A 19994-nucleotide genomic window follows, 5' to 3' on the forward strand; every position below is an offset into this window, starting at 1 on the left:
ATATTAATATGCTATATTTGCTTGTTTTGTCAGCTGTTTAAATTACTTTGATGATGATGCGGGGATGATTAGATGTGTTGTTTCCATTGAGGTTTTAATGTTTCCTCCGTTATCAGGTGGTTGAGCTCATGAGGTTCTCTGTTGTAAATATGAAAATGATATTCATTTAAATCAGCTTCAGCAGAAGTTTATTTTTGCTCCTTCTGTGAATTCAACTCGGTGAAAAAGCGTTTTTTAATGGAGCCTTAAATTCCTCCTGGCCTATATTAAACAGTGTCACTTTATAGCACTGAGCGCCAGAGTAAAAGTAGCTCGGAGCCGGAGCCGAAACGTGTCGACAGACAGACGGGAGACAACTTTAATGCGCGCAGTTATTTCAAACCAGGGACTGCACATCAGAACGCATTTATGCACAGACACACACGTCTTTAGAGAACTTCTTTCTTTCTGTTCTACAGCAGAAATTGAAACCATGCACACACATAGTGTCTATTATGCAGTCAGTGCTCTGTATTATACCTCTGCAAATAGCATCCAGCATGGCGAGGGGGGCTACGGGGGGCTTGAGGAGTGGTGCTGCTCATATCCCCTCTCATGTGACACTGCTGCGCTCTGTTTTGACTGGGTTAAATCCACCCTGTCCCAGTATCCACCTCCACAAAACCACAGCGTCCATTTGTTCGGAGAAACCTTTAGCGCCACATTAAACGCGCACCCTTCATGGATGCCATCATAAAAAGACGCCCGTCTTGTCTAACTTTGAACCGTACAACACATTTATGCACGTACAGTTCTCCCCTGAAGCAATGGATGCATCTGATTAACATTAAGCTCCTCCATCCCCTCCGTATTGGCTGCTTTTGCCCCACATGTGAAGCGCAGCTGCATGTGGGTAAGCAAGGGCGCCAACAGCTTCAGAACGCCGTGGGAAGTGCCCGTGGCCTGCCCTGCATTAAATCAACGAGCCACTTATGTGGTCAGCAGGTAGGACCCCTCTGACCAGCGCTGAGAGGAAGGCGAGGAGGAGCGGAGCCACCTGTGGCTTGGAGTCACGCTCAGCTCCTCTTAGTGGTCTTTGGTTTTCGCCTTAATGTGCTGCAGTTTCCTCTGACTGGACCTTGACGGTGATCCTCACACACACACACCTGCACTGCTATTCTACTGAGAACAATAAGCTGCTCTACCTTCATTCTCCAGAGACTCCATTCCTAACCACACCTTTTAACCAAAACCTTAATTTTATCTTAACCCCAAAACCAACTCTGGTGAAAAACTGGATTTCTGCACTTGTGAGTAGTTACACACCTACGCATGGACACGTATCAGCCTTGTTCTGTCTTTTTTTTTTTTTTCCTAACGGCACATGAGTCATGCGTTTCTCTTACTGTGAACAGATACTGACACCCACACATGCTCTGATGGGATGGCTGTGCAGCAGCCGCATCTCTCCGCAGTGCATGCCAGATTTGTGGTATGTGTGTGATGATGTCTGTGTGCGTGGACTTACTGCGCGGTTCCCGGGGTCCGTCCACGGTGACTTTGATGGCACGGTGATAGGTGGCCACCTGCGGTGGTCCGGTGAACACTGTGATGGTCAGGGTGAAGCTCTTTCCTGCAGCAAAACCACATTGCATTCATGATGACGGACCACTCATAATCGGTTAGAATTACACTAAGCTCGACAATACCTCATTTTGAAAATCAAATCAAACAATTTGATTTGAATCTGTGTTTATCTTTTTTTTGGGGGGGGGGGTGGAGGGTTGGTTTGAGCTGATTAGATTTTAGAAGCCTGATTAAATTGGATTAATAAGTCATTGCATATTTTCTTTGAGACCTTCAAATCAGTTCTCCCTGCTAAAATGAAAAAAAAAAAACAAAAAAAAAAAACATATTGTTGACAGGTTTGCCATAAACATGATTTTGATTACTGTCAGAATGCCTTCCAGATTCCTCCCAAAGAGCTTACAGCAATAGAATATTATTGGCTAAATCTTGTCAGCATTTGAATCAAAGCAGTAGCAGAATGAAAGGAGGGCCCCGGGAGGGGAAAGGACTACCTCCATGAAACTTCTACCTCCCACTCTGACCAGAGTGTCTTATATGCATGTAAAAGAATTTATATATATTTTTAGAAATGTAAGAGAGAAGGAGAACTTGGTTTACTCGCAAGACTTTTTATTTATTTACTTAACAGTGTTTTCTGTCATGTGTAGTAATCCGTTTTGAATACCACAGCATAATAATATTATATTATGGCTTCCGAGGTATTTGTGCCATCCAGAGATTAGAAGTGACCATCTTTCTCACATTCACATATTTCTGGATGCGGCCCTGCACTAGAGTCTGTGCAAGAAGAGGAAGGCAGTGTGTGACGCCTGTGGTGTGTGTGTGTGTGTGTGTGTCTGGGAGGAAGGGGGGGGGACTCCTTATCTTAAAAACAAGAGAGCGTGAGAGGAGAGCAGAAAGTTTTTTTGTTTTGTTTTGCATAAATTAAATATATACCCTGTAACTGATTTTATTTGTATTATTCAGGTTTGCTTGCAGCCTATCCATTAGACATGAATCTTGTTATATATATATATATATATATATATATATATATATATATATATATATATATATATATATATATTTGATGAGTGGGGTAAATAGTAAAAAAAAAAATGCGTTGATAATTAAAGAAATGCTTCTTCCACTCGGTGACATTCAAACTTTTGAATAATGTTTTATGTGGAGACAATCGGTTGTTTATGCTTTAACATTGAGAGGTTTTGATTTGCTTGATAGGGTACAAAAAGTACAGTCAGCAGGCCTGCGCTTTAACCGCAACATCCTGCACTCGGGCCTTGATGTGTGACTTTCTGCACAAAAATTAAACCCAACGCGGATGATAAAACCGGACTTAAAGAGTGGAATCAGCTGGTAAAAAAAAAAATAATAATGTGTGCGCTCATCTTTCCACCTAGAAAGGATGGATGATAATTTGTGCTCTCTTAGATTTGGAATATACAGATAAGTTGCATCCGCGCTTCAAGGCCGTGATATTTGATAATAAGAATGGACAGAGTGAAATTATCCACGCCAGAATGACTCATAAAACTAACGTAAATGTTTTGACTTTTTAAAATGAAAATGCTGATAAAGATTTCCTTATATGCTGAAGGAATGAGTGTACACAAACACGGAAATAAGATTGCGATCTATTAGTTTCCTGGGTAGAAACATTGTCATCGTCTAATTGTTTGCAAGAAGGCCCTGAAAGCATCTGTGAGACCGCGCGCGTTTGCGTGTGTGTGAGAGAGAGAGAGAGAGGGAGAGAGAGTTTCATAGTTTTGACTCACCTCGTCCGCTCCTGCCCACGAAGCGGAGGTCGTTGAAACGGGCCACTTGGTTCTTCATCACCGCGGAGGCGTTCCGCAGCTCGGCCGAGTAATTCTCATCATTCCCGGCCATGACAGTGACCAGTGTCCCGTCGGGAACGTCGCCGAGCGCGACGACCTGCGCACGGGAGGAAAAGCAGGTGGTCACTGCGGGTCGCCAAAAATATTAATAATAATAAGAAAATCTCCGTTGGACTTCGCGTAGAAACCACATCCGGTTGTCCTATAATTAACTCCAAATTTCTTTTAGTTTTCCCCACAATGTTAGTAATGCAAATTGTATTAAACGTGTAGCATGCAGGAGAGAGATTTACCAATAACACACAGCAGTATGAATCTACCGCTGACATCCAGTTAAATGTTTATGTCAACATCTTGATTTGCATGGTGGCCATTCTATCTCTATCCGGCTATTTTTTCCCCCGATGTCTCATCATTTGGATAATATATTTTTAGAAAACTGTGAATAAAATTATGCAAAAATGGATAAAAACGAAGCTTTACTGCATCTTGGTTTCACATTTCCGACTTCAAATTCTAGCTCCAAATTGCAATGCCTCTGAATGTCTTACTGCGTCTTAATAATTAAATTTTAGCTCGAATAAAGTTCAGTGTAAATTTATAAAACACCAGCAGTTAAATTCCCGTGCACAGATCAGACCATCTCTGTCATTACAGTAGGAAAGTAACTCTGTGCATTATTAAAATGAGGAATAGTTAGTTATTTAGAAACCACCAATCTTGCCTTGAAAGCCACGGGAAGCGTCTTGTTGCACCGCCAGTGCGACGGCAGCACGGAGCAGAGGAAGTTGGGGCTGTCGGTCCGCACTAGCTCTCCAGCGTGGTCCGCCAGGACGTCCACCACGTTCCTGTTGTCTGGCCGCGTCCTCAGGGGCCCCGGGGTGGCCATGGGCCCGTTGCCGTCTCCGATCTTACTGCAGGGGAAGGACGTGGAGGGCGGTGTGAACCGTCTTGTGGTGGGCGGCTCTACGGGAATATGCATCACAACAGCTTGGGTCAGCGCCACCTGACTGGGGTTGTGTCAAAGTCTCTGGAGGACAGGCAAACTCAGGTTATTGGGGGGAGTTCGTGTCTCTCTTTCTGGTCCAGACGTCGCTGGTCTCAAAGGATGGAGGCGAACGCGAAGGGGGGCGAAAAAAAGTTCCACTGATTGAATAAAAAAAAAATTATAATAATAATAAAAAAAAATAACAATACTCTCTGCTGACTGGCGTTAGATCAGCAACCCACAATGTCTCATCCTGAAGAACATCAGAGTTGCATATATGTATCTAACAAGCTGACGCTGTCCAAACTCTGCGCAGGGTTGGACTTTTCTATCTGCGCTCGGATCTACCGCACACTTGAATACTTTCAGCCGCGTGTAAACAATACATCAACACCACAGAGCACTCTAACTCTCAGTTAAAAACACCAAACTAAGGAAAAAATCCCCCTAAATATTTTTGGAACAAAACGATAATCCAGCCACGATACATGTAAAAGTTAGAGTCCAGCTCAGCGGTTGTCGCAACTTCTAAATATCACCATAAAACTACCATCACCGCTGAGCAAAAGAGAGAGAGAGAGAGAAAAATATATCTAACTTGAATGTCCTGAACTCGAATAAAAGCAATCAAACTGCAGCAGTCCTTTGTTCGTGCGTAAAAGTAATTTTCCCGATTGGATCTGCGAGATCCTGAAATAAAAAGGAACGGTTCCCCGTCGCTCCAGCTGGATTTCCTTTCAAAGTTATCCTTTATGGGGCGCAAAGAAGGAGACTTGTGGCTGAGCAGGCTGCAGAGTGCCGCGATATTACTTTTACACAACTCATTTCAGCTTTTGGTGACTGGGTTCAGCCAATGAGTGCGCTGGGTTGGGCTTTGGCGCACCAATCAAAGTGCGTCGCTTCTTCTCCGGATCTGCCCCGTTGTCACATACTACACCGGCTCAATTATTGATACATATCTGCTCTTCTCCGTGAGCTGTAGACTACATGGGTAAATAGTTTTCTTATAAGTTATGAATTATTATAGTTCTTTTTTTTTTACGCACAGCTGATAACGTAAAGCAATAAGATAAATGTGATGCACATAAAATTTGATGGACTTAATGGTGTTAAAATGGTCTCAGATTTAGATCTGATGTATTAAAAATGGAGTCCATACAACGCAACTGCTGCGACAGGAAAACAAAACATTTAATTAAATATCTTAAACTTTATTCTCTTCACGTTGATTTATTCCATCCCATGTCACTGACTTGTTTTTTTCTTTTAAATCATTTTTATTTGATCTGTTTGTCGTCTATCTAAAAAAACTCTCACAGACCTGTGGTTTTAATTTCACTAACTCATCTTGAAAAGCCATCAGCCGTGTCTGGCGGCTCCATTGCTTCTCCAAGTAAATAAAAACTTTCATAAAGCAAAATTGGGGTTTCGGGCAGATTCTTATCGCGTTAATTACCTGGTTTGAATTAAATATAGAAAATTAAAACAAGCGTGCAATGGTCTCTTAATTGCCTCCACATCAAACACGCAACCCATTTATAATTGCATGTGTCTGTGTACGCCAGAGGCTTAAATTATTAGGAACTCAAAAAGTTGCATGAAATGACGGCACACCCTGCAAAACTCCGAGGCCATACGTCCTTCTGACACTAGTTGGCGCGTTTGCCTTTTCAATCGCTGTCAGCTCGACCAGTCTGAGCCACATATTTCACACTTACTGAGGCACAGAGAGGAGGGCAACCTTTATCTGCCTGCGAGAGAGTCGGAAACCTGAAATATTCTAGACTAAACCCAGAAAGTTAAATACAACACTTTAAGGTGTTTTTCATGCTGAAAACGCACTCCCCCCCCCCCCCATCCTTTCAAAAGGCAAATATTGTTTTTATTCTCTTTTTTTTTTTTTTTTTTTTTTTGCTGGAAGTTTTAAATATCATTAAAGCTTTTAAAATAACACCTACTGTGCGTTAAAATGAATGGGGACCACATTTTCGACTTCATATTTGATATGAGTTTTTGTCCTTAACGGAGCCGAAGTTGGCAATTTCTACTAAAATAATCAGTACATCTTTACTATTTGAGTGTAAATTCTAGAAACTGTTATTGTGGATTTAAATGGTCAGCATTAATTTGGTAAATATTGGACGGCGAAATTATTTATTTAGTTATTTGTAATTCTCTTTTTTTTCCTATTAATGATGAGAAACAAACAACTTTCTTATCTTGATCCCAGATTAAAAAAATAAAGAAATAAATCATTCGAACATGTTTTTAAGCGCATCTATGCTTTGCATCAGAGGGTGTGTAATTATGGGGCCCCGTTGTCGTCGTGCTCACGCGCGTTTTGCGCGTGCGTGGTGGCTTTTAAGTTGTTTACTTGCAGGAGAATAAATTAAGTGGCGAGAAGAGACGCCAAAAATTGGCTTTAAAATTTCTTTAATCACCCGTTAGTCTCGTCAGAGGTACAGTGTGATTGGATGTGGGGGAAATGAATTAAAATAAAATAAAAAAAAATTTGGTAATTTTAAGATTAAGTTTTACTGTAAAGAAATCAATCAAGTTTAATTGATTGATTAAAAATATGATTTTCTGACAAAAACAGAAAGAAAAGAAATACAACACATAAGATGTTTTAGTTGATTAAATTAAATTAGTATTGTACTAGAGCTACAAACTTAACACCTTTTTGTTTCTATGTTGGTTATTGTTGCAACAAAATCCAAAAAAAAAAAAAAACAATTTCTTAAAACCTACTAATTTGCTTATGTGGAAAAATTACGTCAGAGCTGTCTGACTGACAGGAATGCCCTCCAGAATGTTTTTTAATGAGTGACCAGATGGTGGTCCTTCAGAGGCGAGACACCAAAACCAAATCAGAAAGGAATTTCAGTTTTATGTGACAGAAATAAGAAACTTACATCTCATTTAAAAAAAAAAAAAAAGAAAAAAGAAAACTTAGCTTTGTTACATTTTTTTTATTTTCTTTTAAACAACCTGGTACTGTTACTAAATTGCTGAAAATCTGTCAATATATGTGAGCGTGTGATACAGTTATTGTCCAAAGTACTGTCCCTCTCTTAATTTCTGACATATCTGATTCTTCTGCCAGTAGAAAATTTAATATGCAAACCAAATTATCTGCTGGTATAAAACTGCTTTAAAAACAATACCAATTGTTTTTAATTACCTAGTTTTACCACGTCGTGGTCATATTATTAAATTAAATCTTTTCTCTGTTGACTGCTATGAAATAATACTTCACCTAAAAACATTGTGCAAGAAAGTGTACAGGTACAAAATGACATCATCTTAAATTATTTCAAGCCAATGAATGGTGGGCCTTGAGCCGCTGACCCTTCCTGGATGGCCCTACTGCTAAATAGGATTTTAGCAAAATAGGATTTTGAGTAACACGACAAAATACTTGAAACGAGTCTGATTCAAATTAAGGGAAAAAGAAAAGTTAAAAAAGATCAAAAATCAGAAATGTCCCTCAGTTCTAGCTCACATTGTCAGTTCACATCAGCGGTACCCACAGGGGGAGTTCTGAGGAAAGAATGGCTGCTCTAATATATTCAGTGTGTTGCCACACAAAGATTGCTGACTTGCCACCTCTTGCAAAACTTTCTGAAGCGTTCCCTGCATTCAGGGATCAAGTCTGCAACCCTTAATCTAAAAAAAAAAAAGGAAAAAATAAAAAGCATCATGTCCATTCAGATCACCTATCATGCAGCATCTATTTCAAGTACAGCTCAACTGGGACAGTGACAATGCTGCTGATATTTTAGTCGCCCTCCTGCCGTAGTTCATTATTAATACGTGACCGCATGCTCCAGCTTCACCCCACTCAGCCGTAATGTGCGCTCCGGGCGCCTGTCACATTTAGACCTCCGCATTTCAGCACGCAGTTTCTACGGTTTCAGCCGCACAGGCATTGAGGACGGAGCCCGCCGTGCCCCTGAACGATTTTTAATGATCCGAGTGGGCTGAGCCTGAAATCAAGACAAGAGCTCCTGGAGGACATGTGAAACCCCCGGACCCACCTCAAAAATAAGCCGTGGCATATAGGTTACTTGCCATTAAAAGAATAAAGAGGGAAATGGAGCCTGCAGTTGCAAATGACAAGAGCATCACATCATTGTTAACAAGTGGTTACAACGTGAAAACTTGTGATTAAAACGTTCTCTCCATTTGAATTTTCCAGCAAAGCAAAAAAAAAAAAAACCAAGAACTTACTGTATCAGAAAATTGACAAACTATTGGAAAGATCATCTAAAAACATTTTTCTTTTTAATAATTTGAACCAAAGATCTAATTTCGGAGTTCTTGCATTGACTCTTTCCATCATTATTCTGCTTTAAAGGTGAAGTAAAAACCCCAGGTACTTTAAGTTTTCTTGTGTAATGAGTCAGAATGTAAAGACTAATATGACTGTGATCACCCTTAGCAGAGAAACCAGTGAAAGCCTTTGGGGTCTGCAATATATACCTGCCTCTAAATGCCACCCACACAGCTTTCAGCGCCACTTAAAAGTCACTTTGAAGCCGGGGACAGTCTCGGATACATGAAGCTGCTTTCAAAGTTTCTTGTTTTTTACTGAATTTGATCTATTAGCTTGTGTAAACTCCCAGGCTATTTTCAGTTCAGACGTGGCACACATAAGCCTTTTGAAGGGGTAGTTATTCATTTGGAAAAAAAAAAAAAAAGAGGGGGATAGAGGTAGGGAGAGGGGGGCAATTAGAAATAGTTTGAGGTTCGGCGATGACATAAGACAAAGATTTCTATCTTTAGAGAAGCTGTGGCGCTCACACATTTCTGTACATTCACAAATTACAGGGCGAGCTTTGGCCCTCAACCCACCGAATGCATTCCTTCCGAAAAGTGTCTGCTCGAGTTTCAGCCGGGGGTTTCTCTTCAGTGGAAATATGAGTGTTCTGAATGAACGACTCCTATGAAATGGAGTTTTATTCCTCTCGGATTAAATTAGCTCTTCTTTTGGGGCTTGAGGTATTTTTTTATTTTTTTTTCTCCATGAATGATGAATTCTGCGGTGGCTGTGGAACGTCGAGCTTGTTTACCCTTCCCTCCTATTTTTTCTCTTTTTTGTTGAAACGCAGTTCGCTGTGAAGTGGACTTTTTTTCTGCTTGATATGACAAGAGTGTCTGTGATTAGACTCCCCAAGCATGATGTAAGTCACCAAAAGTCATTTGTGCCAGTCTCCTCAAAGCCAAATCATATTCTAGCGTCAGAGTGTTTATATACACAAGTATATGGAGAAACTTTTAAACAACACTGAGTGGGTACAGACTGTTTGGGTTTTGGGTCTTTCGCTGCTCTGATGGCTGATTCTTCCTCAAATTTTGATTACACAACGTGTCAGCACATCACAATTGGCGGTCATTTTTGTCCATTTTGATGTTCAGACAAGAAAATAGGAAACACATTGAGCAATTTCGATCATACAAATTTGTATGTTTCTTTTTTGTCCACAGAGGTCGTCTGTGTTAGTTTTAATGATGGCAGGAATGCATCTGTGTACTCAAACGTCTGCAGTTTTTCTCATGGATCTCTGCTTTGTACATCCAATAACTCATAAATAAGAGTGTCAGGCCCCTAATTTCAGATCCTTGAAGGCACCGAGAGCGTATTTTATCCAGGCGAAAATGAACAGAGCGGTGACATTTCCAAACCCAGCACCTAATTACTATGTAAGCGTGATGAGCTGAGATGCAGCGGTCACCGGAGGAGACAATGAGCACATTCATCTCATACATCTTTAATATTCTGCTTGCATTTTAGAAAAAAAAAAAAAAAAAGGTGCAGAGCAGAGGGCTTATTAAATTTGTCTGAAACAACCGAGCGTCATAATGGCTGCTAAGGGAAAACTCCAAAAAGGTTTTTATTTCTATCTGCTGAATGTAAACAGGGTTCTTAAAGAGATTTTCAGACATGTGCTGCATGTAGCTGTCTGACATCCTTAATCCTCCAGAGTAATCTAAATATATTTACTCAAGTACCACATTTAATTAGCAATTCTATTTATTCTCATACTGTGAAGTCAAAGAAAAATAATTTTTTTATGTTAAACATTTAATTTCAAACAGTATTTTTCAAGTTATAAGTTTTAAATCGAGAGGATCTGTGATGCCATATCAAAGTGACAGCTGCACTTTAAAATGATCTTATGGCTTCACTTAAATAAGAATTAAAACCATTTAAGTATATATTGGTTCAGATATGTAAAGGGAATCAAATATGCAGACTTATTAAAGGTGAAAACAATTATTTGAAGTGCTGAATCTGATTTATTTTGTAAAATTATAGACTAGCTTGCAAAACATACAAGGGAACATTAACATTGCACTCCGATTTGTCAAACATGTTTTCATGCAAGCCATAAATTTTACATAAAGATGCTGTTTCCAATCATTCTTTCTGCTAATTTCATTTCTGGAAATAAATTCAAGACGCCTCCTTCATTTACTGTTTTGACCACAACTTTAGCCGAAAGGTTCCAGTCGCAACAAAAAAACAAAGTTGATTCAAAACTGTAGTTGGTATCAATTGTCAAGTGAGTAGAGAAACACGACGATAAGACTGCTCAATATTTCAGGCAGCGTTATTGTACTGCTTTTGTTTTAAACCCCCGCTGTGATTCGAACATCTTGGGAACTTTTACTAAGCTGTCATTATGACTGTATCTTCTGCAACATTGTTAATAAAGGTCAGGTTTTGCATCTTTAAAGGTTAAAACAAACTTTTCTGGTAGATATTCATATCTCCCCTTAAAAGTCACCTGTTACTTAGACAACATAGGATGCAAATGTTCCCTTAGTTATTTTGTTTTTTAGATAATCAACAAGTAAACTGAATAAATTTGTAGTACAAAGGGGCTGTTAGAAAGCAGAACAAAACTTTGCGAGGCGAAAATTTATCAGATGTTATTCTCATGTTTTAATATACTACCAGACATCGGGACACATCGTCACAACTGTATTCAGCACCAGATGTTTGCTGGGGAACAAGCTTGGAGCAATTTGTGAACCAGTAGAATTGACCTTTAGTTACAGTAAGCAAATACACATTACGTCTTGACAATCAAAATGTGCTGAAATTATTACATGAGGATGAAATAACCACGATTTGGGCTTGTGTTGCAGCTTTTAACATGACACTTCCAGTAAAAATAATGAAATCTGAAAGCAAACTTCAAGCCGTCCAGTAAACTGCTGTTTGAAGAAGCACTGTTTGCATTACATGATGATTTTAGTTTCAGAAATTCTGTGTCATGGTCCAGATGATACTGGGAAGACTGCCGACTTACCATTAACTCAGCAGACAGTCACTGATGCCCTCTACGAGGAGGGTAAGTCACAGAAGAACTTTACTGAAATAATTCTCCGTTTCCAAGCATGTTAATAATGGAAAGTTGAGTTGACGGAAAAACTGCTGCACAAAAAGGTGCACAAGGAACATTCTGTTTTGTTTTCTGAAAAACCACATTTTGGGCAGAAACGAATGCCTCACATACATGTCTGTGTTTGGAATGAATCTGTATCACACATGGGTTCACATTTTGATCTAAATTGCTGAAATAAATTCACTTTTTTATGGTATTCTGATTTATCCACCAGCAGTTGCATGTTCATGCAAGTTCCATTCAAACACAAAACTTTGAAATCGAGACGCTTTTTTACAAATAGGAAATGTCTGCATTTTACATTTTTTAAAATGTGCTTCACATTGTCTAATAGGCCTAAATAGGCAGATATTTTTAATAACCAGCATTCAAAGTCGGCATTCATTTAGATATTACAGTACCTTAATTCATATTGTTTAAATATGTGACAAGAAAGTATAGTTTATTGTTAAACGAAATAATTTAATTGAGATTATTCAACACTTTTGATGCTATTTTAAAGAAATGTGCTTGATTTGTGGCTTCTACTTAAGTATTTGTTTTATTGTGTGTTTTCAAATATAACATATTTTACCTCAGAGCAACTAGTGATATTGAATATATAATTCAAAAACAAATTTGAATCCTTTTACAGATTTTTTTCTACTTTACATGGTACTTTGAAGGAGTTTTATTTTTTTAATACTTGCACTCTTTCAATAGATTTTTCTTTTCCTCCACTGTTTCCTGAATTCAAATCCAGTTTTTGGTACCAAAACGTAATTGTGTGACCAAACGGATGTCTCTTTTCAACACCAAAGTTTCAGGAGCTGTTCATTCGTGGTACAGATTATGAGGCAGCCTGATCGGTTCACTGTAATCGGGGATTTGAATGGGGTCAGACCCTCTCCCTGTCCTTTCAGCCGCAGTTCAATAAGACACTCCACACCCTGAGCTGCCGGGGGCTGGGTGGTGGGGGTAACTCCCCGTAGACCTCAGTGTCACGCTCGCCCCGCCCTCACATCATCCGTCGGGTACACTCACCCAACGATGACAGTGAGCTGCCTGTGATGTGGTTTGCAGGCCTGTTTATTCTTTTGGAAACCCACTAAAAGTAGAACTGGATGGTAAGCTCACCAAAAGGCCCCAGTGCCTATTATAGGAGCACTTTGGGTTGAGTTTTGATCTGGTGGGTTTGTAAATAGGGCCCTGCCTTGCTGCGGGGCACCACTTTTTGGCTATATTGTTTAGTGTGACCTGAAGGAAAGTTTCTGATGCTCATCATGATTTGTAACCTGGAACCAAATTAATGTAACGTGTGGCATTTAGCGTTGTGTACGCCATAAGGACATCAGCGTACGGTATTCATAATGCTGCTGATGATGGACGAAGGATTCATGAACGTACCCTGCGCTGCTTTTCTTCATGGTACTGAAGGACAGATTGCATTTCTTCTTCCTTTATTTACCCCTGAAAGTCAGTATAAGTTTTAAATCTAAATGAGACCCATAAATACGTCAACTCCCCCATTTTTTTCAGTTGTGGTTTTTGGTGTGAGCTATAATCATTTCTCATCTTTCTTTGTCTCTGGGTCTCTGTCTGTTTGTGTGTATCGACACACATCCACACACAAATGCAGTGTTTCTCCTTTTCTGGCGAGGGCTTCTGATGCAAGGACGGCAATCTGTAATCTGTAGTAATTGTATGTTGCAGAAAAACATTTTTCCGCTGTGGTAATCGCTGCAATATGTGCAGTTGCCTTGCCAAAGTGACAGCACCACCACCCCCTACAGACAAACACATAAGCCATCGTGACTTTGCCAAAAGAGCCCTGCTAAAAGTTTGCTGAGTGCACCTAAAGATGGCTCAGGGACAGACAAAAACTGAAGGATTGGGAAACGCAAACACTTGGAGTGGAAGGAAAAAGGATCGGCACCCCTGAAGCCTCATAATATTTTGCCGCGTTACAACCACAAACTTCAAAGTTGAGATTTCTATATAACAGAGAAACACTAAGTAGTGAATAATTATGAAGTTGAAGATTAAAAAAATAATAATCTCACTAGAAATTTGACTGCTCTGTGTAATCCTCAGAGATTTGTTGATAACATTAGCGAACAAATAGCATCACGAAGACCATTAAACACTGCAAGCCAAGTCGGGACCTAAGGTTTGGAGAAGCTTAAAGGCTCTCTCACGCTTCATCCGAAACAGAAGCATCGACCTGCAGTCACGTGCTTGCAGGACGCTCAGATTCACACACATCTTTCACACACGGCACAGACAACCTGGGAGCACACCTCCCGCTTCAGTATGCGCCTCGCGCCGCTAAAGCATATGTAAATGAAACTGTCACAAAGAGAGAGCCACACTGTAATTCAGACATCTTCCTGCGTGGACATTTGCGGTTTCCATTATATAAAGCAACGCCACATCAAAACGTTGAACCCCTTACATAGCTCTGTTCAATATATTATCACAACTATGGCACCATTTCAAATCCGTCACAACATGGCTGTCAACCTACAATTACAGGAGCTACTGAGATTCTCAACTCAGGTGTAAAAATCTGTTGTCAACCACCAATCTGGGCTTCATGAAGAAGCGTTGAGAATGTGGCGATTTAAAGAAAAGAAAAAAATGCAAGTATGATTGCCACAAGCCCTGCAGGGGACACAGTTCTGGTCAGATGAGGTAAAAATTAAACGTTTTGGCCTACATGCAAAACAATTTGTGCGGGGGGAAAACTATCTCTGCACATTTTCCTATGACACACAGTGATGGCTGCATCACAGTGGATGGATGCTTTTGTCTTCTCAGGAGCAGGAACACTTGTCAGAGTTCATGAGAACATGAATTGGAACTGAACACATGGCTGTAACAGAAGAAAACCTCGAAAAATAAGGCTGTGTTAATGGTTCAGTCAAAGTTCTTAATTTGTCAATAACTGAAAACTGATATTCAGACTTTGGCCATTCAGTCCTGATGAGATTGAGCTATTTTGCAAAAAGAGTGGGCATAGATTTCAGTTTCTAGATGTGCAAAGCTATAACGTCCAACTGTCATTCCAGCCATATTGCTGACTCCATCGAGATAAACGTATGCATGCCACACTTTTCAGGTTAATGTTTATATACGTTTTTGAAACCCAGGTGTCATTTTCATTCTGCTTTACAATTATGCACTAGTTTGTGTTGCTCCGTCCTCTGAAATCTGCCTGAGGTTTGCTGTTTGTAACAGGGGAGCAAATGTGAAAAAGTTCAATGGGTACGAATACTTTTTCACGCATTGTACATGCAGCACCTGTGGGACTGTCTGAATGCATTCACCTTCTGCCAAAGATTTACAGTTCCTGTTAGTGACAGTTTAACTGCCACACACTGGTGCCAGAGCCCAGCTGCCACACACAGATCAGTATTTTAAATCTTTCACAGAAGCCACATCAATTCACTCCTCTTCTGCTCCTTAACTGCTAGCGCAAACTGCAAGCAGGTGATGTTCCCAAAAATCCTCTCATAATGAAGTTATCCTGGAAAATCGGGTCTAATTTCAGAGTTCCTCTTGCTTATTTGAAGTCTCGGCCACATTAAATGTAGGGGATGCATATTTATCAAACCATCGTCTGCCATTTCATCACTCTCACACCAGCAACTGCTCAGTTCTGTTGGACTGTGGCGCTGCGCTGTGAGGTCACCGACACGTCGAGAGTCTGAGCGTGAGCTGCGTTGTGTGTGATGAAGACGACGGCGTGCTTCACATCTCACCACCTCAGCAAGTAACCTCTCTGTCGTTGCATCGAAGCAGTGAAATCATTACCTAGTGCGTCATCGGCCCTTTGCACAGCAGTGCCCCAAAAATATGTCAGCCCAGTTTGTAACCACACACACCTACTAAAAGGACAAGTAATGCTCGGAGACATTTATAGATACACAGCACAGACACCAAGATTGCAACCAGACTGTGTGTGCAAACCTTTTCCTCTCTGGGCTGCTACCCTGGCTGCTGAAGCCATCCAACCTCCCTGCAGTTGAACTTCCCTGTGTCTGCAATGGAGTCTCTGTGTCAGATCAAACAGCTCCCTCTGACGTGGAGAGGAGACAGATCGCGGAGCTGGAAGCCATTCAGTCTGACAGCTCGAACACGTTTGAATGGCAACCCAGCCTGCGTCTACTCTTCCCTCGCTCGAGATCCCACACAAATATAGTAGCGCCACCGGAGAGAGGGAAGAGGGGGTGAGGAGAGCAGGGGAGCAGCAGCAGCAGGGGGGGGAGGGGGGGCATAGCAGTCTGTCAACTCGGAAAATAAGTTGTGAGGCTTCCCTCTCACACAAAGGCAAAGCCCCACAGCACACAGACCTCGCTCAAAATGAAATCGCATGTGAGCCGAATATTAGGAAGTGCGCATGGCTTCCAGCAACCACCAGGCCCTTATAGCCAAGCCTGTAAACCACATTTTCACCAGCAGACAATGGCTCTTTGTGCATGTTGTGTGGCTGTCCCCCCCCCTTGATTGAAGCCCTACACATTTGAAAAGTTTGATTGAAACCGATGAGGAAGAAGCATCAGTTTTAAAACGTTTAATTATCAGGGACGATGTCGGTAGGGGTGAACAGGATGGTCTGCCCTTATTTAGCACCACTGCAGGGGAGAACTTTGATGTGGCTGCTCGTGGAATGCTGTTGTTCATTCCTCTCTGCAACAAAAGCCACATGTTTTTACTTTTTCAGACTAGTCACTGTTACTTTGAACTGTGAAGGAACATGGTCAGGTCTGCAACGCATGATGTGAAGAGCGACGACTGCACTGTACGTTCAAATGGCTTTGAAAGCGTTTTTCACCAACAAGCAGTAGACTAGAGCTTGTTTTATCATCTGGTTTTGTCTTGTCTGTACATTTTATTAGGAATACAAGTCATTATAATCAATCTGTCCTGCATATAGCATCCGTATCTGCTTGCTCCCCCTTGGAGTACACTATTATACTCTTACATCCACCTAGTGCTTTTCCTCCTTAATCTAGGTAAGACGTTTATAAAACTGTTTTGTTTAGGTCAGCATTAACACAAGTATTGCCACCCTTTTTGGGTTTGTCCTAAGCACCTTTATGCTTGGTGGCTTTTGAAGTACTTTGCCAAATCTTTCAGTGGGTGTTTGTTTCACCTATGGGCACATTTTTTAATCATACTTTTTCCTTCCCCTAAACTTTCTATTGACGTATGCATACAGCACGGTCTTTTGCATTAGACTTTTTGTGGCTTACCCTAATTGCAGAGGTGTCAGTGACTTTCTGGTGAACAGCTGTCAGTTTAGACGTCTTTCTCGTCACTGCGTCGGCCATGCCAGCAGCATTTGTCTGATGGTGACTTAATAGAATATTTAAAGAAATAGGATTTTAGGTTTTTATCAGTAATAATGGAATAATAGCTTAAAATAAATAACTGCAGTGTGACCAATCTATATGGTGAAAAAGTTTTCAAAAAGTTTTACTTTTTGAACTGAAACAGGTTCTTGAAACAGATTGACTTTTCAAAGATGTTCAGACTGAGATGCACCGTTTCTTTCTTAAAGAAATTCATGAGATAAATATTTACTCTGAGATGCATTTTAATTGACTAAATTTGTTGACATTTATCTAAATGCATGCAGTCATTTTCAATAATTTACCTTTAAAGTCAACATTTGTATTTTTGCGGTGTATTTTTAAAGCTGAATATTTTGTACAGATTAGTGTCAAAATCATATAAAAAGCAAACTGCTTTTGTCATCACTCTTTTCTTTTTTTTTTTTTTTGTTCCCGTATGATACCTCTGCTCCCATGAATTCAAGCATAACCGTCTAAAAACTCACACACAAACGCACAGCATGTATTGGGTTTTTAACTTTTCTACTATTTTTATGTCCTTTCAACTTGTTCCGTTCTTTCAGTGGGGTCGGTTCTGTCAGGTTCTGTCACAGTCATTCCTGAGCAAACAGACTTCAAAAGCCTCATTCAGAAGGTCACTCTTCCAGAGCTCCTTCTGACTCACTGCAGACTTCAACCAGATCGGAGCAGGAACCTGGTGCCGGTTTCCTGACAACTGTCCATACCACTTTCCTCTGCAGACGTGAGACAACTCTTGGAAAGCTCTTGGAAAGTATTCGACTGGCCCTCTGGGCTTCTCATCGCGAGGAAGCAGGGGTGTGGTGGCTCAAGTGGCTGCAAGTCAAGGAGCTCTGGAAATCCCTCAGTCACATAATATTGCCATACCTTATTCAAGTATCGTTTGATCATTTGATGATTCTAAAACTCATTAAAATAATTAAAAGACATCGGTGTAGCTGTGGCAGAAGAGAGTCACAGCTGGGCTTGATTCCCACTGTAAGATTAAGCTAAACCAGTTGGAAGCCTTCGCGTCCCCTCGGATTTGTTTTAATCCTGAAAACCACCTGCGGGTCTGGAGTCACTGAATGCTTCCTCTCATCATCTTCACAGCTAATGAGCAGTGGCGTTGCCTCCGTACGAGGAGCAAAGCAGCCACGTGGAGGACGCATATCAATGCAGGATTTTCCTCTTTTGACTCAGAGCCCGAGGCGTCCATTGAGGCTCAGACTCTAATCCCCTGATTGCTGTGTTTAGGCCCGGCACGTCGCCGCTCCACGTCAAGGCGGCCACAGCTAACGACGAGCTAATGACACAACGATGACAAGCGGCCTTTGTAAACCCAATCAGTAGCTCCGGGTACGGCTGCCCGGTGATTAGGTTAATCAAACCTCATGTACGGCATGTGAATGAGCCGCCCGCTGTCTGCCTCTTGCGTCATCGCGATGATTAAAGGGGAAAAGCTGCGTTCGAGTCAGTGTGACACAAACTTTCTGCCAGGTTGGCTGTGTTAGCAGAACTTGCTGTCTTTCTAATGTTTTTATCAAATTCCAGAAAATAAGAGAACTGGATGTTCCTTGGCTAATAAAAGCATTTATGTGCTTCGGTTCTGCAGAGAGGGAGTCCAGCAAGATTTTAGAAGACGGTGAAAGCTTTGAAATGCTCTTTTCAGTGAACAGATTTTAGCTGATTATTAGAGACGCTGCTGTTCAGTCACCCAGTGAGTAATTCTACTGGAGTAAGCCATTGGGAGGCTATATGTTAACCTGGACCAGCTATTAGGATGAACTCAGATAGCACTTAGAGCTGAAAGAAACGTCATACTCGTCATGATGACATGCACTTCTCCTCTCTGACTCAGCATTAGCAAGTCTCCAACTCCTGTCTGTGTGCATGTGCCCCATGTATGGCAATTAAATCATGTTCATATGCCGTCAAGCCTCTTGCATGCAAAATGATAGTAGTGTCCCTTGAGAGGTGATTAAAACTCACCATTTTTGTAATCGCTTTTATTTCCATGCATGCAAATTTCCAAGGAACACTGCACGTCTTATTCCCAAGAAAAATTGGTTTAGTTTGTTAGCACTCTATAAAAGAGGCAGCTCAAAAAACCAAAACTGTTTGAATTTGTTTTTTTTTTTTATATAAACTCAAATATTCGTTCACAATAAGATCAAAAATGCCGTGAAACACACAACACATATTTTTTTGTGTGTAACATCTGTTTGGGGTTTGTACAACCATGTTTGATTATTGTATTAAGGTCCTTGGATTGAGGTGGCCAGTCCATAAAGTTAACCAAGGTGCTGCTGGAGTACTGGGGCGGTTGGGGTTGTTGTGTTATTGAAATACCCAAAACATGACAACACGATTTCCTCTTCAGCACAAGACAACATGACCTCCTAAAGTGTTTTTGATGTATTTAAACTGATCCAGGATCCCAGGTTTGTCGTAAATTGGCACAACAACAAATATTATGAGAAATAGCCCCACACTTAATCCCAAGTTATTCATATATTTTCAAATTTAAACTTAAATCATCTATTATGTTTCACTTAATCTAAGTTGGAGTCATGGGGGCACCGATTTATAAATTTGTAACATCTTCTAAGTTTCTTCTGACTAGAAAAAAATACAAATGGAACAGTCCAGTCAGACTCCTTTGAATTATGGGGATTTTTTTACTAATAAAATTATAAGATTTAAGGTTAGAACATGACATCAGACCAATAAAAATACATTTTAATATATGAATGTGGGCTTGAAAGAAAAATAGCCTTAGTTTTTTTTTTTTTTTTTTTTTTTTTTTTTTCCCCCGGTTTAAAAAAAATTTAAACACTTTTTTTTT

General features: G+C 40.5%; 1 protein-coding gene across 2 annotated transcripts in view; it reads right to left on the minus strand.

Annotated features, from left to right (window-relative positions):
- runx3 (RUNX family transcription factor 3) overlaps positions 1-19994 on the minus strand; it is a 59651-nt gene that overhangs the window by 29466 nt on the left and 10191 nt on the right. Inside the window, exons 3-5 of one of the 2 annotated variants that reach the window (XM_015034024.1) lie at positions 4129-4370; positions 3345-3501; positions 1508-1612 (exon numbers count right to left, since the gene is read on the minus strand). In XM_015034024.1, the coding sequence (XP_014889510.1) occupies positions 1508-1612; positions 3345-3501; positions 4129-4370 (504 nt within the window). Of the gene's footprint in view, positions 1-1507; positions 1613-3344; positions 3502-4128; positions 5216-19994 lie in introns of those variants that run through there. The other variant, XM_015034025.1, reaches the window with a different exon arrangement.

The sequence above is a fragment of the Poecilia latipinna genome, unplaced genomic scaffold (genome assembly GCF_001443285.1).
Source record: "Poecilia latipinna isolate Pla-1442-1.1 unplaced genomic scaffold, P_latipinna-1.0 Scaffold285, whole genome shotgun sequence".
Lineage (NCBI taxonomy): Eukaryota > Metazoa > Chordata > Actinopteri > Cyprinodontiformes > Poeciliidae > Poecilia > Poecilia latipinna.